Source organism: Entelurus aequoreus, linkage group LG14, assembly GCF_033978785.1.
Source record: "Entelurus aequoreus isolate RoL-2023_Sb linkage group LG14, RoL_Eaeq_v1.1, whole genome shotgun sequence".
NCBI lineage: Eukaryota > Metazoa > Chordata > Actinopteri > Syngnathiformes > Syngnathidae > Entelurus > Entelurus aequoreus.
In genome coordinates, this window is record NC_084744.1 from 36,404,666 (window position 1) to 36,428,535 (window position 23,870).

The 23,870-nt window shown below is 43.5% G+C and overlaps 2 protein-coding genes and 1 long non-coding RNA gene across 3 annotated transcripts in view; 2 read left to right on the top strand and 1 right to left on the bottom strand.

The window, feature by feature from the left end:
* Positions 1-493, top strand: part of LOC133664818 (gastrula zinc finger protein XlCGF57.1-like) — an 18,836-nt gene extending 18,343 nt beyond the window's left edge. Inside the window, exon 3 of the mRNA XM_062069748.1 lies at positions 1-493. This exon is cut by the window's left edge and continues 1,765 nt beyond it. The gene's annotated coding sequence lies outside the window, so the exon portion shown is untranslated.
* A 12,775-nt stretch (positions 494-13,268) lies between these two features.
* On the top strand, positions 13,269-19,562 carry LOC133664819 (uncharacterized). Its single transcript, XM_062069749.1, has 6 exons — positions 13,269-15,487; positions 15,720-15,765; positions 16,132-16,223; positions 16,595-16,705; positions 16,795-17,074; positions 17,253-19,562. Exons 1-6 carry the CDS (start codon positions 14,823-14,825, stop codon positions 17,472-17,474), a joined length of 1,416 nt encoding a protein of 471 aa, XP_061925733.1. The 5' UTR covers positions 13,269-14,822; the 3' UTR covers positions 17,475-19,562.
* A 968-nt stretch (positions 19,563-20,530) lies between these two features.
* On the bottom strand, positions 20,531-23,390 carry LOC133664820 (uncharacterized). The gene is made up of 5 exons (XR_009828634.1): positions 22,037-23,390; positions 21,112-21,274; positions 20,908-21,013; positions 20,693-20,837; positions 20,531-20,590 (listed from the first exon to the last, which is right to left on the bottom strand). It is a non-coding gene; the product is annotated as an uncharacterized LOC133664820 (long non-coding RNA).
* Between the last annotated feature and the right edge of the window lie 480 nt (positions 23,391-23,870).

Below are 23,870 nucleotides of genomic sequence, written 5' to 3' on the forward strand. Positions count from 1 at the left end.
GTGTTGATGAGCAGATGAGGGCTGGCTGGCGTAGGTGGAGCGCTAATGTTTTTATCCTAACTCTGTGAGGTCCCGTTGCTAAGTTAGCTTCAATGGCGTCGTTAGCAACAGCATTGTTAAGCTTCGCCAGGCTGGAAAGCATTAACCGTGTAGTTACAGGTCCAGGGTTTAATAGTATTGTTGATCTTCTGTCTATCCTTCCAGTCAGACAGAAAACAAGCACCTAAATTCAGCATCTACACTACTATGTTCCAAGGGACGACTAAACAAGAGGACCTAGATTCAGGATTGCATCCACATACACTTATAGAGATTATTGAAACAACATCAAAGATTGTTGAACAGGAAAATATGGAACTAAAACATTTATGCGACAAAGTTCACAAAAAACAGGATTTGGAAAATGATATAGATCCAGATACAATTTTTTTCTCCCACATTAGTAAAACAAATTTTTATTATACAGATGATCAATATAATAGCAACATTAAAGGCCTACTGAAATGAATTTTTTTTATTTAAACGGGGATAGCAGATCTATTCTATGTGTCATACTTGATCATTTCGCGATATTGCCATATTTTTGCTGAAAGGATTTAGTATAGAACAACGACGATAAAGATTGCAACTTTTGGTATCTGATAAAAAAAAAGGCTTGCCCCTACCGGAAGTAGCGTGACGTAGTCAGTTGAACATATACGCAAAGTTCCCTATTGTTTACAATGATGGCCGCATGAAGTGAGAGAGATTCGGACCGAGAAAGCGACAATTTCCCCATTAATTTGAGCGAGGATGAAAGATTTGTGGATGAGTAAAGTGCAAGTGAAGGACTAGTGGGGAGTTGAAGCTATTCAGATAGGGAAGATGCTGTGAGAGCCGGGGGTGACCTGATATTCAGCTGGGAATGACTACAACAGTAAATAAACACAAGACATATATATACTCTATTAGCCACAACACAACCAGGCTTATATTTAATATGCCACAAATTAATCCTGCATAAAAACACCTGCGTGTTTGTTATGCTAGCTCCTAGCTCCTCTGCTAGCTCCTAGCTCCATAGAACACGCCAATACAATTCAAACACCTGATCAACACACACAATCACTCAGCCCAAAAGACCGTTTACCTAACCCAAGGTTCATAAAGCTTATATATTTTTAAAAAGTTACGTACGTGACGCGCACATACGGTCAAGTTATCGAATGTTTAGCAGCCAAGGCTGCATACTCACGGTACCTGATATTCAGCTGGGAATGACTACAACAGTAAATAAACACAAGACATATATATACTCTATTAGCCACAACACAACCAGGCTTATATTTAATATGCCACAAATTAATCCTGCATAATAACACCTGCGTGTTTTTTATGCTAGCTCCTAGCTCCTCTGCTAGCTCCTAGCTCCATAGAACACGCCAATACAATTCAAACACCTGATCAACACACACAATCACTCAGCCCAAAAGACCGTTCACCTAACCCAAGGTTCATAAAGCTTATATATTTTTAAAAAGTTACGTACGTGACGCGCACGTACGCTACGGTACGTGTTATGCTAGCTCCTAGCTCCTCTGCTAGCTCCTAGCTCCATAGAACACGCCAATACAATTCAAACACATGATCAACACACACAATCACTCAGCCCAAACGACCGTTCACCTAACCCAAGGTTCATAAAGCTTATATATTTTAAAAAAGTTACGTACATACGCAAAAAAAAGCCAAAGCTGCATACTCACAGTAGCACGTCTGCGTCTTTGTCATCCAAATCAAAGTAATCCTGGTAAGAGTCTGTGTTGTCCCAGTTCTCTACAGACGTCTGTGTATCCAAATCAAAAGTCCTCCTGGTTAGAGTCTCTGTTATCCGAGTTCTTCTATCTTGACTGCATCTTTCGGGAATGTAAACAAAGAAGCGCCGGCTGTGTACTGTTGTGGCTGACTACGTTCGAAAAATACGTCCATTTCGCACCGACAACTTTCTTCTTTGCTTGCTTGGCTTCCTTCTCCATAATGCAATGAACATGATTGAAACAGATTCACGAACACAGATGTCCAGAATACTGTGGAATTATGAAATGAAAAGAGAGCTTTTTCGTATCGGCTTCAATGTGGAAGGCATACCCGTGTTCGCCGGGCTACGTCACACGCATACGTCATCCTCAGAGGCGTTTCGAACCGGAAGTTTAGCGGCAAATTTAAAATGTCACTTTATAAGTTAACCCGGCCGTATTGGCATGTGTTATAATGTTAAGATTTCATCATTGATATATAAACTATCAGACTGCGTGGTCGGTAGTAGTGGGTTTCAGTAGGCCTTTAAAGGTGATAACAAATTGTCAATTATTCACTTCAATAGCAGAAGCTTGTATGCAAACTACAACAACATTAAGAACTTTTTGGAACACATCAACGAACCCTTCTAAGTGATTGCTGTCACAGAAACATGGATTGATGATAAAAAAAAGCAATAGATTTTGATCTGGAAGGATATGAACTAAACTACATCAACAGAACCAACAAAAATGGAGGAGGAGTAGCTGTGTACGTGATGAAGAACCTGAACTACAAAGTGGTAAAAAACATGTCATTTGCTATAGATAATATCTTAGAATATATAACCATTGAAATAGGTCAGGAAAAAAGCAAAAACATATTCATCAGTTGTATATATAGATCACCTAAGTCAAGTATAGAAACATTATTGTGAGTACTTATGGAGTATATTGTGAATAAATTGAGAACAGGAAGTGAACAAACGTTTTAGCAACTGTTACTTAAAAGAAAAGGGGTAGGATTAAATAAGCTCTGCTTCTTCCTACTCCTTTTTGAACATGTTGAAAAGAGAAACTGGAAATTGTGATGTATCATGTTGTATGCTTGCATGTTCCAAATAAAATAAACTCAAACTCAAAACTCAAACTCAGGGGTTTATTTCTTTTGTTTCTATCTGCATTTAAGCACGATGCTATCACGTTAGCTCCGTAGCTAAAGAGCTTCACCGATTTATTGTCGTGGAGATAAAAGTCACTGTGAATGTCCATTTTGCGTTCTCGACTCTCATTTTCAAGAGGATATAGTATCCGAGGTGGTTTAAAATACAAATCCGTGATCCACAATAGAAAAAGGAGAAAGTGTGGAATCCAATGAGCCAGCTTGTACCTAAGTTACGGTCAGAGCGAAAAAAGATATGTCCTGCACTGCACTCTCGTCCTTCACTCTCACGTTCCTCATCCACAAATCTTTCATCCTGGCTCAAATTAATGGGGTAATCGTCGTTTTCTCGGTCCGAATCGCTCTCGCTGCTGGTGTAAACAATGTGCAAATGTGAGGAGCTCTTCAACCTGTGACGTCACGCTACTTCCGGTACAGGCAAGGCTTTTTTTTATCAGTGACCAAAAGTTGCAAACTTTATCGTCGATGTTCTCTACTAAATCCTTTCAGCAAAAATATGGCAATATCGCGAAATGATCAAGTATGACACATAGAATGGATCTGCTATCATTTCATCCATCCATCCATCCATCTTCTTCCGCTTATCCGAGGTCGGGTCGCGGGGGCAGCAGCCTAAGCAGGGAAGCCCAGACTTCCCTCTCCCCAGCCACTTCGTCTAGCTCTTCCCGGGGGATCCCGAGGCGTTCCCAGGCCAGCCGGGAGAAATAGTCTTCCCAACGTGTCCTGGGTCTTCCCCGTGGCCTCCTACCGGTCGGACGTGCCCTAAACACCTCCCGAGGGAGGCGTTCGGGTGGCATCCTGACCAGATGCCCGAACCACCTCATCTGGCTCCTCTCGATGTGGAGGAGCAGTGGCTTTACTTTGAGCTCCTCCCGGATGACAGAGCTTCTCACCCTATCTCTAAGGGAGAGACCCGCCACCCGGCGGAGGAAACTCATTTCGGCCGCTTGTACCCGTGATCTTGTCCTTTCGGTCATAACCCAAAGCTCATGACCATAGGTGAGGATGGGAACGTAGATCGACCGGTAAATTGAGAGCTTTGCCTTGCGGCTCAGCTCCTTCTTCACCACAACGGACCGATACAGCGCCCGCATTACTGAAGACGCCGCACCGATCCGCCTGTCGATCTCACGAACCACTCTTCCCTCACTCGTGAACAAGACTCCGAGGTACTTGAACTCCTCCACTTGGGGCAAGATCTCCTCCCCAACCCGGAGATGGCACTCCACCCTTTTCCGGGCGAGAACCATGGACTCGGACTTGGAGGTGCTGATTCTCATCCCAGTCGCTTCACACTCAGCTGCGAACCGATCCAGTGAGAGCTGAAGATCCTGGCCAGATGAAGCCATCAGGACCACATCATCTGCAAAAAGCAGAGACCTAATCCCGCAGCCACCAAACCAGATCCCCTCAACGCCTTGACTGCGCCTAGAAATTCTGTCCATAAAAGTTATGAACAGAATCGGTGACAAAGGGCAGCCTTGGCGGAGTCCAACCCTCACTGGAAACGTGTCCGACTTACTGCCGGCAATGCGGACCAAGCTCTGACACTGATCATACAGGGAGCGGACCGCCACAATCAGACAGTCCGATACCCCATACTCTCTGAGCACTCCCCACAGGACTTCCCGAGGGACACGGTCGAATGCCTTTTCCAAGTCCACAAAGCACATGTAGACTGGTTGGGCAAACTCCCATGCACCCTCAAGGACCCTGCCGAGAGTATAGAGCTGGTCCACAGTTCCACGACCAGGACGAAAACCACACTGTTCCTCCTGAATCCGAGGTTCGACTATCCGGCGTAGCCTCCTCTCCAGTACACCTGAATAGACCTTACCGGGAAGGCTGAGGAGTGTGATCCCCCGATAGTTAGAACACACCCTCCGGTTCCCCTTTTTAAAGAGAGGAACCACCACCCCGGTCTGCCAATCCAGAGGTACCGCCCCCGATGTCCACGCGATGCTGCAGACTCTTGTCAACCAAGACAGCCCCACAGCATCCAGAGCCTTAAGGAACTCCGGGCGGTTCTCATCCACCCCCGGGGCCCTGCCACCGAGGAGCTTTTTAACTACCTCAGCAACCTCAGCCCCAGAAATAGGAGAGCCCACCACAGATTCCCCAGGCACTGCTTCCTCATAGGAAGACGTGTTGGTGGGATTGAGGAGGTCTTCGAAGTATTCCCTCCACCGATCCACAACATCCGCAGTCGAGGTCAGCAGAACACCATCCTCACTATACACGGTGTTGATAGTGCACTGCTTCCCCTTCCTGAGGCGGCGGATGGTGGTCCAGAATCGCTTCAAAGCCGTCCGGAAGTCGTTTTCCATGGCTTCCCCGAACTCCTCCCATGTCCGAGTTTTTGCCTCCGCGACCGCTGAAGCCGCACACCGCTTGGCCTGTCGGTACCCGTCCGCTGCCTCAGGAGTCCTATGAGCCAAAAGAACCCGATAGGACTCCTTCTTCAGCTTGACGGCATCCCTCACCGCCGGTGTCCACCAACGGGTTCTAGGATTACCGCCACGACAGGCACCAACTACTTTACGGCCACAGCTCCAATCAGCCGCCTCGACAATAGAGGTGCGGAACATGGTCCACTCGGACTCAATGTCCAGCACCTCCCTCGCGACATGTTCAAAGTTCTTCCGGAGATGGGAATTGAAACTCTCTGACAGGAGACTCTGCCAGACGTTCCCAGCAAACCCTCACAATGCGTTTGGGCCTGCCAGGTCTGTCCGGCATCCTCCCCCACCATCGCAGCCAACTCACCACCAGGTGGTGATCGGTAGAAAGCTCCGCCCCTCTCTTCACCCGAGTGTCCAAAACATGAGGCCGCAAATCCGATGACACAACTACAAAGTCGATCATGGAACTGCGGCCCAGGGTGTCCTGGTGCCAAGTGCACATATGGACACCCTTATGCTTGAACATGGTGTTCGTTATGGACAATCCGTGACGGGCACAAAAGTCCAATAACAACACACCACTCGGGTTCAGATCCGGGCGGCCATTCTTACCAATCACGCCTCTCCAGGTTTCACTGTCGTTGCCAATATGAGCGTTGAAGTCCCCCAGCAGAACGAGGGAATCACCCGGGGGAGCACCCTCAAGTACTCCCTCGAGTGAATCCAAAAAGGGTGGGTACTCTGAGCTGCTGCTTGGCGCGTAAGCGCAAACAACAGTCAGGACCCGTCCCCCCACCCGAAGGCGGAGGGAAGCTATGCTCTCGTCCACCGGGTTGAACTCCAACATGCAGGTTCTGAGCCGGGAGGCAACAAGAATTGCCACCCCAGCCCGTCGCCTCTCACTGCCGGCAACGCCAGAGTGGAAGAGAGTCCATCCCCTCTCGAGAGAACTGGTTCCAGAGCCCTTGCTGTGCGTCGAAGTGAGTCCGACTATGTCCAGCCGGAACTTCTCCACCTCGCGCACTAGCTCAGGCTCCTTCCCCCCCAGCGAGGTGACGTTCCACGTCCCAAGAGCTAGCTTCTGTAGCCGAGGATCGGACCGCCAAGTGCCCTGCCTTCGGCTGCCGCCCAGCTCACATTGCACCCGACCTCTATGGCCCCTGCTATGGGTGGTGAGCCCATTGGAGGGGGGACCCACGTTGCCTCTTCGGGCTGTGCCCGGCCGGGCCCCATGGGGACAGGCCCGGCCACCAGGCGCTCGCCGTCGTGCCCCAACTCCGGGCCTGGCTCCAGAGGGGGGCCCCGGTGACCCGCGTCCGGGCGAGGGAAATCTGAGTCTCGGTTCTTGTATTTCCATAGAAGTCTTCGAGCTGCTCTTTGTCTGATCCCTCACCTAGGACCTGTTTGTCTTGGGAGACCCTACCAGGGGGCATGGAAGCCCCCGGACAACATAGCTCCTAGGATCATTGAGACACGCAAACTCCTCTACCACGGTAAGGTGGCAGCTCAGAGAGGAGTAGGCCTTTAATATGAATGCATATTTGATGTTGTATGTAGTGCTTCTCATCTTCTAGTCTTATATGTTGTCCTGTACTTACTTTTTAAGTTGTGTTCATGTATTGAATATTATATATGTAGCTACTATTTTTTTCTATTTTTACATTGTTAAAGAGAGGACATCTTATTATTATCATTTGTATTTTTTCCACACATTTTTCCCATTGCATTTTATTGATGTTATTATCCAATTAAAAGTATGAATGAATAAAATGGTTAACAAAATGTGGACTCTGGTAGATTAGCAGCATTGTTACATCATGGATGTTAACTACTGCAAAACATCAACAAAGAAGAAAAATGCTGAAGTTAGCAACACATCACTGAACTTTAGAGCCATCGTGAGTGGAGTTGCTTGTTTTTATTGCTGCATTTGTACTTATTTTACCTCACATCTTCACTTTTAATCCTAAAGTTGTGTCCTTGGACGGGACACTTCACCTTTGCCCCCGGTGCCACTCACACTGGTGAATTGAATGATGAATGATAGGTGGTGGTCGGAGGGGCCGTTGGCCACGCTTCCGGAAGTCAGTCTACCCCAGGGCAGCTGTGGCTATGAAAGTAGCTTACCACCACCAGGTGTGAATGAATGATGGGTTCTACATGTAAAGCGACTTTGGGTACTTAGAAAAGCGCTATATAAATCCCAGGTATTATTAAAGTCTTCTTCACATATATTGTTGTAGGCTTCTAACATTTATGTTTCTGATGTGTGTGTAGTCTGTGGAAAGGGTTGTTGTCCCTTGTGGATCCAATTGTTCACTTGCACAGATACATCATCATCATCATCATCACCGGTCCAATACTGGACGAAACCTTAGCATTAAGGTTTTAATATAAGTGTGACCTCATTATTCCTTGATAATAAAACTAAAAATACAGATTTAAGCACTGTATTAGAGTGGTTCTTGTAGTACTCCAACTCGCCACACTGAGAAGTGGGGGCGATCATGAGCTAGCAGATGCATGTTGCTATCATGTTTTATCAGCGAGGAAGACAGCATTTGTGTTTACTTTTTTGTCAGATCCAAGTTTTAATGCTCTGTTAAATAAATGAATCACTATGGCTGCCAATATGGAGGATTATTTATATATTTAAGCAGGGGCGTCACTAGCTTTTAAGGACAGGAGGGGCTTAGCCCCCAGGAGATGCACAGGAAGCGAGCGAACGTAGCGCACAAGCACAAAACTTCACAAACGGCTAACAAAGACTTAGAAATGAATCATTGTTATTATTATTTCAGTGGGTTTATTTTCAATGTGTGTTCAGTACAACAACAAACATGGGTTTGCACAGTGACATTTTGTTTACAGCATCAACAAGAAACAATGACTTGCATGATCCTTCAAGATACACTGAAACACAATGAAAGTCATGGCATTAGCCTCTATGTTATTACTTCACAACATAGAGGCTAATGCCACCACTTTAGCTCACAATACAATAATTGTTTGTTCCCAAATATTTTGAAGTTGCACAGATTACATTTTGGGCACATATGTGACTAAAATGGTTGTAAATTCAAGCCCTGGAAATATTACTTAATTACTTGAATCAAAGTAATATCTGGATCGGGATAATTTGGCTTGTATATATATATATATATATATATATATATATATATATATATATATATATATATATATATATATATATATATATATATATATATATATATATATATATATATATATTATGGCAAGCCGTTAAGGAAATTAAATATATACGGAAGTCTGAATAGAAATGAGAAACGTTTATATATACTGTAAATAAGAAAGACTTAGTCTGCTGATCTGAAAAAGAGCCAACGCTGTCAAAGAGCTGAGGGACCATCTTCAAAGTGCAATGCTGAAACAAATAATGCAAACAATAAAATATAACTTCCAGGGGTTGAGATTAACATAGTCCCGTCGTCCCGGGGACGGTAAAAAAAATGCACGGGACGAAATTAAATGCTTTTAACCATTTTTTTTCTTTTTCTTTTTATGTATTTATTCATTTTACATTTTATATTAAATGTCTTGGTTTTTCCAGCCTCTGAAAATCCTATGAAATGTTTAACAAGCCATCCTATAATAATACAACAGCTTTTAATGTAACAATACAATAAAACAAATATATTTAATGATGTTGTTTTCATTATTTTAACAATAGGCTAATGTATATTACTTTATATAGATTCTACAAGAAACACAAAACTTAAAAACTAAATTATTTACAATTGCAGACACAAGGTTCTTGTTCTGCAGTGCTGTGTGCTAATGTGCTTTGTACACCTGCAGGACCGCAAGCAAGGTCGCAGAGAAAATGCGGACTGGATTTTGAGTGATGTGGGCATTTTCTATATGAACAAGTGGAATGGATTGGATACCGACGCACTAAAGGGGTTCTCTACCTTACGCTATGAAGTGAGGGGAAACTGAGAGAATAATGACAGGTTATATGATTATTTATTTCAACTCATATTCTGGCCACTTTATAATGAATATGTCGGCATGTATTTGTAAAAAAAAAAAACACCAAATTATTTAGGGGACTTAAGAACATTTTAGGGGGGCTTGAGCCCCCCTAAAATAAGCCTAACAACGCCAATGTATTTAAGATTAAATACTTTCCTTAACAGGTAGCAAAATGACACCACAAAAAGTGAACTAGCAGCAGGACTCAGTAAATATTTTCTTTATTTACTAATTAATTAACTATAAAGAGTAACATCCATCCATCTTCTTCCGCTTATCCGAGGTAGGGTCGCGGGGGCAGCAGCCGAAGCAGGGAAACCCAGACTTCCCTCTCCCCAGCCACTTCGTCGAGTTCCTCCCGGGGGATCCCGAGGCGTTCCCAGGCCAGCCGGGAGACATAGTCTTCCCAACGTGTCCTGGGTCTTCCCCGTGGCCTCCTACTGGTCGGACGTGCCCTAAACACCTCCCCAAGGGAGGCGTTCGGGTGGCATCCTGACCAGATGCCCGAACAACCTCATCATGCTCCTTTCCATGTGGAGGAGCAGCGGCTTTACTTTGAGCTCCCCCCGGATGGCAGAGCTCCTCACCCTATCTCTAAGAGTAACATGACAGTGGAAATTTCACAAGAATTCACCAAAAATTGGAAATTGGGAATGCTACATAAAATCCTTTAGTGATGTTTAAGATGCAGATGAAGGAGGTGGCACTGTGCAGTAAAAAAAAGGCAAGGCAAGGCAAGGCAACTTTATTTGTATAGCGCTTTTCATACACAAGGCAGACTCAAAGTGCTTCACAGACAACAAAGTGAAATGAAAGAAAATAAAAGCAAAATTAAAATGCAGACAATAAAAATAAAAACAGTGCAGACGTTAAAAGTTAAAAGATTAAAAGATTTAGCTGAAAGCTAAGGTGAACATAAAAGTCTTCAGTCTAGTTTTAAAAGTAGTGAGAGTTGGGGAGAGTCTGACATCTTCAGGAAGTTTATTCCAGCTATGTGTTGCATAGTGACTGAATGATGATCTCCCTTGATTTGAGTTTACTCTAGGAACCGCTAACAGATTGGTCTCAGAAGATCTTAGTGATCTAGAGGGCGTATATAGTGGGAGCATATCAGTAATATACTTGGGCCCTAGACCATGTAGTGATTTATATGTGAGCAGGAGGATTTTGAAATCTATTCTCTGATGTACAGGGAGCCAATGTAAAAGGGATATTTATTGATAAAAGAACACAAACCGAGAGCAACAGGGAACTATAAAGAAAACAAAACAAACTGCTGAAACCCAGCAAAACACTCACAGGAAATGTGGAGCAGACGGCGTCCACAAAGTACGTGCGTACTAGAGATTGGAATCAAAAAGTATAGTCGATGGTCACCTGTGAACAAAGAATAATGTCCGGACAACGAAGGTAGCAAAAGGATCAATTTAAATAGTCTTGATTGCAAACAGAAAACAGGTGAGGGGAAATGCTCGGGGACAGAAGTGAAGCAGCCACAGGAAAACAGCAACAAAACCGGAAGAGCCACCAAAATAAAAGCACAGGACAGGAAGTAAAACACTAACAAAAGGCAAACATAAGGCACAGCCTGGTGTAACCAGATGTGACAAATGGACTCTCAGAAATGAGCTGAGCCAAGATTGACACCCTGGATAATGAGGGATAAGCAATCTAGTGTCATGTCAGCACACTGTGACTGCAAGGCAGGATTGTTGTCTTTTATGTGGAGGCTACAGTCCGCATGAGAGAACTGACTACTACTTCTATCAATACAACTACTACAACTTCATTTACATGTATTTTTTACTTTTTGTTATTGACATCCAGCATCAGACATTGTTATCCATTACATCATATTTGCATACATCTATTGTCTGCCCTAAAGGTCAAAATATGATTTTTGTTTATATCCCAACGATGACACCCCTCGCCCCCACAAAAAGAGAAAAACAGCCAAAAAACTAAAGTAATAATAATATTATCAAATAAATAAATAAAAAACAATATTGATAAATAAATGATAAATGGGTTATACTTGTATAGCGCTTTTCTACCTTCAAGGTACTCAAAGCGCTTTGACACTATTTCCACATTCACCCATTCACACACACATTCACACACTGATGGAGGGAGCTGCCATGCAAGGCGCTAACCAGCACCCATCAGGAGCAAGGGTGAAGTGTCTTGCCCAAGGACACAATGGACGTAACTAGGATGGTAGAAGGTGGGGATTGAACCCCAGTAACCAGCAACCCTCCGATTGCTGGCACGGCCACTCTACCAACTTCGCCACGCCGCCCCATAATGATATTAATAAAAAATTTGAAGACTCGAACACTTCTATGCAAATGCAAAAACCGAGACTAATTTCCCTCGCCCGGACGCGGGTCACTGGGGCCCCCCTCTGGAGCCAGGCCCGGAGTTGGGGCACGATGGCGAGCACCTGGTTGCCGGGCCTGTCCCCATGGGGCCCGGCCGGGCACAGCCCGAAGAGGCAACGTGGTCCTTCCTCCAATGGGCTCACCACCCATAGCAGGGGCCATAGAGGTCGGGTGCGTGTGAGCGGGGCGGCAGCCGAAGGCAGGGCACTTGGCGGTCCGATCCTCGGCTACATAAGCTAGCTCTTGGGATGTGGAATGTCACCTCGCTGGGGGGGAAGGAGCCTGAGCTCGTGCCCGAGGTGGAGAAGTTCCGGCTGGATATAGTCGGACTCACTTTGACGCACAGCAAGGGCTCTGGATTAAGTTCTCTCGAGAGGGGCTGGACTCTCTTCCACACTGGCGTTGCACGCAGTGAGAGGCAACGGGCTGGGGTAGCAATTATTGTTGCCCCCCGGCTCAAAGCCTGCACGTTGGAGTTCAACCCAGTGGACGAGAGGGTAGCTTCCCTCCGCCTTCGTGTGGGGGGACGGGTAATGACTGTTGTTTGTGCTTACGCACCAAACAGCAGTTCAGAGTACCCACCCTTTTTGGATACACTCGAGGGAGTACTGGAAAGTGCTCCCCCCGGGTGATTCCCTTGTCCTACTGGGGGACTTCAACGCTCATGTTGGCAACGACAGTGAAACCTGGAGAGGCGTGATTGGGAAGAATGGCCGTCCGGATCTGAACCCGAGTGGTATTTTGTTATTGGACTTTTTTGCTCGTCACAGATTGTCTATAACAAACACCATGTTCAAACATAAGGGTGTCCATATGTGCACTTGGCACCAGGACACCCTAGGCCGCAGTTCCATGATCGACTTTGTAGTTGTTTCATCGGATATGCTGCCTCATGTTTTGGACACTCGGCTGAAGAGAGGGGCGGAGCTTTCTACATATCACCACCTGGTGGTGAGCTGGCTGCGATGGTGTGGGAGGATGCCGGACAGACCTGGCAGGCCCAAACGCATTGTGAGGGTCTGCTGGGAACGTCTGGCAGAGTCTCCTGTCAGAGAGTTTCAATTCCAACCTCCGGAAGAACTTTGAACATGTCACGAGGGAGGTGCTGGACATTGAGTCCGAGTGGACCATGTTCCGCACCTTTATTGTCGGGGCGGCTGATTGGAGCTGTGGCCGCAAGGTAGTTGGTGCCTGTCGTGGCGGTAATCCTAGAAGCTGTTGGTGGACACCGGCGGTAAGGGATGCCGTCAAGCTGAAGAAAGAGTCCTATCGGGTTCCTTTGGCTCATAGGACTCCGGAGACAGTGGACCAGGGTTAGGGTTAGGGTGAACCCGGACGACAGCTGGAGTCGTTCACATTTGGTGCCCAATCGGGAAGGACCATTGGAGGCGGGGGAGGACGATCTCCTGTGGGCCCTCATGGGGGCGCTCACGCGGCAGGCAGCCGCCAGCAACTCGAGGAGTCCCGCGTGGCCGGCAGTCCAACAACGAGGCAGGGCACACCGGGGCCCGCTCCAAGATGGCGGCGAGGAGGCGTGGCCGGCGGACCCGTGTCCAAATGGACTGCAGGTGTGTGGATTGGGCACCTCTGCACAATTAATTAACCTCCTCTCACTGAATAAAAGGGGAGCAGCAGAGGAGAGATAGAGAGAGAGAGAGAGAGTTGGAGAGCCAGCAGCACATGCAGAGCGAAGGAAGAAGAGAGAGCAAGCAGCAAGTGACGCAGCGGAGCGAGAAGCGGATGCTAAACGCGAGAGGCAGGCTGAAAAGCAGAAGCGGAAGAGCGAGCAGGAGGAGCCGGAGTTGAAAAGCGACACGACCTGGGACTGAGGTTTATTTGCAAAAATAAAAGAAAGTCAACCCCGCTCGTGACAATGTCCTTCCTTGATGGTCCTGCGAACTCGGACGACAGCTGGAGTCGTTCACAATCACTCTGTCTAAAGAGAGATCAAAGAAACTGCTGAAATAAAGCCTGTGTCAATCGTCTCGCTTCTGCTCCTGAGTCCTCATTCTCGTCAAGGCCTAACACTGGGAGGTGAGGGAAGCAGTGAGCAGCAGCGGTGGCCGCACCTGTGAATCATTTTTGGTGATTTAACCACCAATTCCAACCCTTGATGCTGAGTGCCAAGCAGGGAGGTAATTATGGCGTCACATTAGTACCAAAAATCCAAGCGCATAAAAACTGTTATTGCGCGCTGATCCTCCACTTCGCGCGCGCGCGACACCCTTTTGCGCGCGCGTGGCGCCTTTGTGCGTGCGCGCGGTGCCTTTCTGTGCGCGTGCGGTGCCTTTCTGTGCGCGCGCCGTCTTGGTCTGGCATCTCTCCTCGCGCTGTCATGTTTCTTTTTGTTACTTTGGGGACGGGTATGCTTAGACCGCCCCTTCTTTCTGATTGGCTCTGAGCGCTGTCAGTCAATGGAGGAGCAACGTGGCAGCCATCTTACTTTATTCAAATGTTCAAAAAAAAGGAAATCACGTTTTCATGGGGCTATCATGGCTGAACAAGTAAATCTTACACTATTATCTCTCAGATTTAATTTGCCTAATGTATGGAGATAGCTTTTTTTGTTGTTTTTTTAAATACATATTTTTAACTCTGCCATCTATACTGATCTGGGCTGATATCTAATTTTTCATAGTTTGAGTTGTTTGCAGAAACCTAAATACTTTTTATAGTAATATTAAAACCATATTCATTAATTGTAGTGATAACCTGTCATTCATTATTCTACTAAAATAGTAATTGCAATCATAACATCAATAATTGGGCCCATATGCTAATCACGTGGTCCTGATATGAAGTACGCATAGATAAGTGGGTTCGGGTAGACTCTGGTGTAAACTTAAAGTAGATAGAGGAAAGAAAATAAATAGTCCCACATTGTGGCATACATTCAATATGTACATATACAAATATTAAATAAATACAAATATTTTTTTAAACAGACAAGTGAGGAAAGAAAACATATTTGAAAATATAATTTCCATCATTGACTGACATCTGTCGACTGGTTGTATGTGTATGAAAAGAGAGATATTGATCTTGACACTTCATTAACTATGTGATGTTCTCTCAACAGATGAGACATTACCTTCTTCAAAGACTTTTAGATCAAATTCAATTGGCATTTTCCACAACTCCACTAAATTTGGACTTTTTAGAATTTGTTTGTCGACAGGAGCTGTATCTTCTGCAAGCCCTATCCAACCACATTCAAGTACCAGCTGCTATTATCCAGACTTTGCAGGAACTCTTTGAACTTGTGAAAGCACAACTGGAACATCCAGCCCCAGATGTCACAGTGGAGAAGACAGGCACCAAAGTTTTGGTCGATGAACAGCATTTGAAGGAACTGCTTGGCGTACACCTTCCTGTGCCTTGCATAGCCACACTGATGAGTGTTTCAAGAATGACAATCTATCAAAGGATGAGAGAGAATGAGCTTTCTGTCAGGGCCATGTATTGTCCCATCACCGATGCTGAGCTTGACTATTTGGTTTCTGACATTAAGCGTGATTTACCAAATGCAGGCTACAGAATGGTCAAAGGCCGACTGGATTCTCTGGGACACAGAGTTCCATGGAGAAGAGTTGCTGCCTGCATGCACAGAGTTGAATCCATAGGTATCATCTCAAGACTGTCCAGTCTTAGCTGTGTCATACGCAGAGTTTACTCTGTACCAGGGCCCTTGTCCCTGGTACATGTGGACACAAATCACAAGTTGATCAGGTTTGTATTAAAGATGTTTATATATAATGTAATCTGTAATCTGATAATCAACCAGTTCTCATTTGTACAGTGACTATCCATCATGGGGATATGTCACATAATATATGGAATATTTTTTATTTGTATGCATTATTCTGGACCTTTACCCACTTAAACCCAATGTCACTGTTTGTACACTGTTTAGTGCACAAATCGTAAATGACTAAATTCAAGTTGTATGTTTGCTTCTCAGATACAATATTGTCATATTTGGAGGAATCGATGGTTTTTCGAGAAAGGTAACCTAATTTTTTGTTTTTTACAAATCACATTATAATAATTAGTCTTTCTGTGGATTGTTTCATTTTAAAAAAAAATTTGAGGCTACAATAGTACCATTCTCAGTCCAATTGCACCATGTACTTAAGCCTCCCAGGACAGGATCTTGTACATCATTTTTAATTTCACCCTCGCCTTCCCTGTAGCCAATATGCCAGAATCTCACATTATTGAGGCAACTTATCCAAAGCAGTTGTTCAAATTTGGCAGTTGCCCACATATTGTATTCAAACTGCCATCGTGTTTATTTTACTTTTTTTTAGTTTCCAAGTGGAATCTTGGTGCAGGTGCACACCCATGGTTTACATTTTATTTGACTTTTGTAGATACTGTACTTAAATGCAGCGACCAACAACTGTGCTTCAACAGCATTTCACTTCTTTCTGGAGGCCACTCAACAACATGGTTTACCCTCAAGGTAGTGTTATTCAGATTATTACAATGCTATGCATATTGGCAATTTTCAGAAATGACAGATACAAATATAAATTATGTACCCCATCCTTTGGCTGAACAACAGCATTAAGTGCTTATACTATTTGATTAAAAAAAACTAAGACGGGAACATATTTTATGCCATTTCTCCACATAGTTCATATTCTTTGCTCATGATTCCTTGCTATTGTCTCACTGCATGTTTTTAGCTGTAACCAAAAAGGGGACTTTATATGCAGACTATTATTACTGGGCACATTTGTTAATGTTGAAAATACGAATTGGATAGTGTACTCATGTACAAAAGTTACAAATACATTGTTCTGTTGATTCCTCCATTTTAACCAATTTCAGGGTACGAGCTGACCAGGGAGTAGAGAACGTGGACATCGCCCGGTTTATGTTCACAGTCCGTGGCAACAATCGTGGAAGTTTCATCTCGGGAAAGAGTGTCCACAATCAAAGGTACAATTCCTCTAGCTTTCACTTATTAAGACAATATCATGTTTGCCTTCATGGAAATTCAATTTTTATGTTTTTGTGACCCTCAATAGGATGGAGCGGTTATGGCGAGATTTGTGGATCTCTGTATCGTTCAAGTATTCCAACCTTTTGTATTCTCTTGAAGAAAATGACATACTGGACATCTCGTCCATAGACGACATATTCTGTGTCCACTACGCATTTCTTCCAAGACTCAAAAAAGACTTGGAGATCTTCACTGAAGGCTGGAACCACCATCCAATGCGCACTGAAGGAAACCGAAGTCCGATGCAGATGTGGGAATGTGGACGGATGTTGAACAACAGTGAGGCTCATTCTGAGAACATTGCAGTAAGTGTTTTGTCGACAGTATTTTTGTGGCTAAAAAAAAAGAAAACAATGAAAACACGAGGATTGAATTAGCGTATACTGAACAAAGATCCAGGAAGAATGGAACACCTTGAAAATAAATAACAACCATACACTGTAATGATCTGTGTAAACTAAAATACTCTCTTTTGGCACATAGGATCTTCAAGAGCCGGACATTGATTGGGAGACTGCGGCTGATTATAATGGCAACGACTCGGAACCTGAAACTGGCATTGTGGTGCCTGAATATGATTGCCCTCTAACTGAGGAGGAGCTGAATGAACTCCAAACTCTCATTGATCCGATTGACCCAAACTTGACAAATGAACAACTATACATTGTCTGCCATGAACATGTGAAACGACTGCGCATACAATGAGTTTGGAGTTCATTCATCCCCATTGAGCAAAGACTGATCCAAAACACATCTCCAAGGCATCATCTCTCTACTTACATTGAATCGAACCTAAATCTCCTGCATGACAAGTGGGACTCCTACCACTCGCCCACCAGTGCTTCTTTAGTAACATTGAGTTTTACAAAACCTTAGTAACCATCTCATATCTGTGATGTGATGCTTACAAGACTCAATGTTACCTCGGATGCACTGGTGGTCCAGATGGTAGAAATCTCACCTGTCATGCAGGAGGTTTAGATTTGATTCAATGTGAAGTCACAATGTTTTATTTGACATTAAGACAAGACCTCCATGGAAAGACATAGTGTGGTCACTGTGGGGACATCTCCTGTAGGTTTTATTGATGACGCCTTATAGACATGTTCTGGACCACTCATTGCACAGTGGGTCTCCTCCTTAACCTTCCTCTTGTGTTAGCTTTCTGTTACCATCTCTTATGTTAACGGGTCGGTTTTGACCCATGTCTTAAATCAGCTGTAAAATACACTAAAAACAATTATCTATCAACCAATTTGTTTCTCATCTCTTGGTTACCTTGTTAGGCTTCCTTATCCATGAAAATATTGGTTTTAATATTTTTGGTGTGGGCCATTGGGCCTTTTTTTGTCACTATACCCCTCGATTTCAATTTTTAAAAATGGTTAAATGAACTTCAAGAGAATTGTATAAATGAATAAAAGGTTGTTGTGTTACCGGACTATTACCGAGGGTTATTAGAACACATCTCTTGAATAAATTTGTTGATTTTTTTTTTTCATTTTAATAATTGTAACTATAGTAACATCTATGGTGTTACGGGTCAATTTCGACCCATATATATTTACTTCAAGAAAAAGGTTAAAAGTATTTTTTTCAGCAACAGAACTTTAATACAAACACAAAATGAAAATCAGAACAAGTCATAACACAAAATATAGATTTGCAAGGTCAAACAAACAACAACCAATCAAGCAATTTAAGTTAAGTTAAAGTTAAAGTACCAATGATTGTCACACACACACGAGGTGTGGCAAAATTATTCTCTGCATTTGACCCATCATCCTTGATCACACCCTGGGAGGTGAGGGGAGCAGTGAGCAGCAGCGGTGGCCGCGCCCTGGAATCATTTTTGGTGAATTAATCCCCAATTCCAACCCTTGATGCTGAGTGCCAAGCAGGGAGGTCATGGGTCCCATTTTTTTATAGTCTTTGGTATGACTCGGCCAGGGTTTGAACTCACAACCTACCGATCTAAAGTAGCAATGATAGTCACACACACACCAGGTGTGGTGAAATTCGTCCTCTGCATTTGACCCATCCCCTTGTTCACCCCCTGGGAGGTGAGGGGAGCAGTGGGCAGCAGCGGTGCCGCGCCCGGGAATCATTTTTGGTGATTTAACCCCCAATTCCAACCCTTGATGCTGAGTGCCAAGCAAGGAGGTAATGGCTCCCATTTTTATAGTCTTTGGTATGACCTCCTCATCAGATGTGTCAGTGTCTTCTGGATGATACTCCACATTGTCTTCCTCCTCAGAAACCTGTTCATCCGTATCACTGTGCTGCTCTGTGTCCTTTCCCTCATTTTCACCAAAAATATTATCCAGAACTTCTCACTGTACAGTAAATCTTTTTTTCATTTTCGCATGCTGCAAATTGGAGATGTGCACTCTGCAAGTCACCAACTCTATACTGAATTGACCTCACATGTCATGTTTTAGTACTGGATAACAAGGTCAAATGAGAATCCCCTAAAGCTCACATGATTGGTAGAGGAGCTGGCTGTCAGTGTGTTCAGTTTTGGCTCTAATTATTGTTTTATTATCTTATTTTTATAACTGGGTCGAAACTGACCCTAACACCGCCAAGGTCATTATTTCAACCAGAGCATTTTATAATTTAGTGAAGAAAAAAAAAAATAAGTTTTATTTTATTGAAATAGAGGTTCCTGACAAAGTCAAAAAGCCTTGATGCAAAAAAATAAATTTGTGTGGTTCTTTTATGCATTCAAAAACTAAAAGGGGTCGGTGCCGACCCTAACACAAGACGAAGGTTAAACTTAAACCCCTCAAGGGACGGCGTGGCGAGGTTACTAGAGTGGCTGTGCCAGCAATCGGAGGGTTGCTGGTTACTGGGGTTCAATCCCCACCTTCTACCATCCTAGTCACGTCCGTTGTGTCCTTGGGCAAGACACTTCACCCTTGCTCCTGATGGCTGCTGGTTTGTGCCTTGCATGGCAGCTCCCGCCATCAGTGTGTGAATGTGTGTGTGAATGGGTGAATGTGGAAATACTGTCAAAGCGCTTTGAGTAACTTGAAGGTAGAAAAGCACCACACAAGTATAACCCATTTATCATTTATTTATTTATTAATACCGGCTAAATTCAAAGCCATTGACAATGGCCTGAGAGAGTACTGTTTTGAACTCTGCATATGTTCTCAGGTGTGCAACTGGGAATGAAACCGAGCAGGAACATGCATTAACCACAGGATAGCAGATGGTATGATTTGCACCATAACGAACCTCACAGTCATGGTCAAATTCCATGACTATTTTAAAGTGTTTACGTTCTGCATAACTTAAAGGAATATGAGACTGTCCTGTGAGCCACTGGCAGAACTTGCCAACATTAATATGTGTCTCATTGTTTTGTTTTTCAGCCTTGTTGACCTCATCTTCTTCTCTGGTCTCTGAGTTGTGTTCATCCTCTTCTGAAAAAGTGATATCAAGTTTTTAGTTTAGTTTTTTTAATGTTGAAACAGGAAGTTTTATGATGGCATTGATGATACAAAACAAACTTCAGTTTAAGCATTAAAAGGCAGTATGATTATAATGTAAGTGTTGATGTTGACTGCTATGTAAAGGACTATATAGGACAAATATATGTAATCCACCAAATTAACTGCTAACAAACTGTGCTTTGTAATTGTTTTGAAGGTGAAGCAACAACATTTGAATTAAAAAGAAAATATTCACCTTCATCCTCCATAGCCTGTACAAAGTCTTGGAGAAAGTTGACCACTGTGGACTCTTTGATGTCTCATTGTGCCAATCTCACTAAAGACAGGGGATAGGGACTGCACAAGAAAATCAGCATCCACCTTGAGTTTATAAAAAGAAGAAAGTCATGACAGTTTAATTGTGGATATTCTGTAAATTATTAAATGCAGATGACTTTTTAATGAACATTACGAAATGTTTACCTTGCAAAAAGATCCTGGAACAAAAAGCTGTCTGCAGATGTCGTTTTCCTGCTGGACTAAGGTGAGGAGGTCATACCGTTTCATTCCAGAGGAGATTTGTTGGAGCATGGGCAGTAACCTGACTATAGAGTGTAGAACTAAAGAGCTATAACAAAAATAGTGAATTAATTACATTAGCAACAAAAGTTGAAGCGACACTGAGGGACATGTCCTACCGCACAATGTCTTCCTTTTTTTTTCAATGGACACAGGCCCTGTGTATCCACATGACAAAATCCTGTCTGTGTACGCCATCAGGAGTTCACTGTCAGCAGCCTCAATCTTTGAAAAGTACACAAGTAATGAAATCAAAACAACATATGAAACCCAAACATGAAATTATTCAAAACACATTTTGCCCACACAATTAAATGTCCTACCTCTTTTATTAGTTCCATGAGCTCCAGGTCCACAACGTCCTTTTCAGTTATTGATCCCTGGTCAAATTCACCAGTGGATATGTAGCTCTAACACCACTGCATTAAAAAGTTTGGTGGTGGTCCCCCTTGTGCGAGACTCACAGCAAATATTTCTCCAATAGTCCTGTGATCCCAAAACAAAAGAAAAATACTATTACTAATAATAATACATTTTTATTTATAAAGCACTTTTCATACATTTAAAATGCAGCTCAAAGTGCTTTACGTAGTTCAAAACAAAATGAGAAATAAAACCCACACCCCATGAAGACAGTCAAACATGTACATAAAAATAAACAAACAACAACAACAATAATAATAACAACACAATGACAATGGCACTTGCATGGATACAGAGGCTCCAGCGAGAAGAGCCAATCACAGGAACCCTCTGGACGTGGAGATCCAGAGGGCTCTTTGAGGAAACACTAGATGATCAAATAAATGGATTCAAAATAATTAAAATACACATCAGGTAAAATAATAATATGAAATAAGATAAGATATAATCAAACATAAAAATAAACTACAATATGAAAAACTATAAAATAAAATACAATACAAACTGAAATATAAAAATAATACGACCATATAAAAATAGACTAAGATATGATAAAACATAAAAATAAGCTAAAATATGATCAAACATAAAAATAACTAATACTAATAGAATAATCCTGCACATTGGGCCCAATATTTGTGTAGTAAAGTGGTTTTTGAATTCGAGCAATGTAATCTGAAAGATGTTTAAAATAACAACAATTAATGTTCATATTTTTGAAACAATATGCTTCTCATAACATGAGTATTTGTGTGGTGTGCATGAGAGAGTGGAAAGAAAAGCATTGCTATAGTTTCACTTCATCTGCCTTTTTTTACAACCTACTTGGAGTTGTATTTTTCAAAGTGAGTACTTTGGTACTTTGCCATCAATGCCCCCCTCAAAAAACCTCTCCATCCCTGCCAGCATTTCTGTTTAGAAAAGGAAGATGCAAATTGGTTACTATAGAATACAGAAGTACAGTATATAACCAAAATGTGTAAGACCGATGACATGTCATGTCACAGCACATTTCATTTGAAGGTCAACAAATAAAACGTACCAGTGTTAATAAAATAAAATAAATAAAACATACCAGCCCTACATGATTTTTCATTTACATTCAAATTTCGTATAGCAATGGAACAGAATGCAAAAGAGATGGGCTGGCTAGTCAGGCTAGGGAAGAGGTGTAAAATACAGGATGTTTGAGATGGGCTGGCTAGTCAGGCTAGGAAAGAGGTGTCAAATACAGGATGTTTGAGATGGGCTGGCTAGTCAGGCTAGGAAAGAGCTAGGTGTCAAATACAGGATGTTTGAGATGGGCTGGCTAGTCAGGCTAGGAAAGAGGTGTAAAATACAGGATGTTTGAGATGGGCTGGCTAGTCAGGCTAGGAAAGAGGTGTAAAATACAGGATGTTTGAGATGGGCTGGCTAGTCAGGCTAGGAAAGAGGTGTCAAATACAGGATGTTTGAGATGGGCTGGCTAGTCAGGCTAGGAAAGAGGTGTAAAATACAGGATGTTTGAGATGGGCTGGCTAGTCAGGCTAGGAAAGAGGTGTAAAATACAGGATGTTTGAGATGGGCTGGCTAGCCAGGCTAGGAAAGAGGTGTAAAATACAGGATGTTTGAGATGGACTGGCTAGTCAGGCTAGGAAAGAGGTGTCAAATACAGGATGTTTGAGATGGGCTGGCTAGTCAGGCTAGGAAAGAGCTAGGTGTCAAATACAGGATGTTTGAGATGGGCTGGCTAGTCAGGCTAGGAAAGAGGTGTAAAATACAGGATGTTTGAGATGGGCTGGCTAGTCAGGCTAGGAAAGAGGTGTAAAATACAGGATGTTTGAGATGGGCTGGCTAGTCAGGCTAGGAAAGAGGTGTAAAATACAGGATGTTTGAGATGGGCTGGCTAGTCAGGCTAGGAAAGAGGTGTCAAATACAGGATGTTTGAGATGGGCTGGCTAGTCAGGCTAGGAAAGAGGTGTAAAATACAGGATGTTTGAGATGGGCTGGCTAGTCAGGCTAGGAAAGAGGTGTAAAATACAGGATGTTTGAGATGGGCTGGCTAGTCAGGCTAGGAAAGAGGTGTCAAATACAGGATGTTTGAGATGGGCTGGCTAGTCAGGCTAGGAAAGAGGTGTAAAATACAGGATGTTTGAGATGGGCTGGCTAGTCAGGCTAGGAAAGAGGTGTAAAATACAGGATGTTTGAGATGGGCTGGCTAGTCAGGCTAGGAAAGAGGTGTAAAATACAGGATGTTTGAGATGGGGGGGGGTGTTGGTGTCTCTTGTTTGCGTGTTGGCGTTTGGGCTTGCTGGCGGGCTGGCGCTGGCTGGTCTCTGTGATCCTGTTGGCGTGTGGTTGCCGGTCGCGTTTTTTTTTATCGCTTTGATCTGATTGGGTGGTGCTGGCTGTCTGGGGGTGTTGTGGCTGCTGTTTCTGCTGCCGTTTGTTTGTGGTGTGGGCGCCCGTGGCTGCTGGGTCTGGTGCAGGGGGGTGGCTGATGTTGTGACTGGTGGAAGCGCGCGCGCGTGGTGGTTGTCGGGGCTGAAAAACTGTGTATATGTATGTGTATGTGTGTGTGTGTATGTATGTATGTATGTATGTATATATATGTGTATGTGTATGCATGTGTATGTGTGTGTATGTGTACATGTGTATGTTTATGTGTATGTATATATAT

What these genes read in the sequence shown, in the direction of transcription:
- LOC133664819 (XM_062069749.1), top strand. Translation starts at nt 14,823, where the DNA reads ATGTTCTCTCAACAGATGAGACATTACCTTCTTCAAAGACTTTTAGAT. An exon ending in ACAAATCACAAGTTGATCAG is followed by an intron (nt 15,488 to 15,719) that starts GTTTGTATTAAA and finishes TTTGCTTCTCAG; the next exon opens with ATACAATATTGTCATATTTG. An exon ending in CAACATGGTTTACCCTCAAG is followed by an intron (nt 16,224 to 16,594) that starts GTAGTGTTATTC and finishes AACCAATTTCAG; the next exon opens with GGTACGAGCTGACCAGGGAG.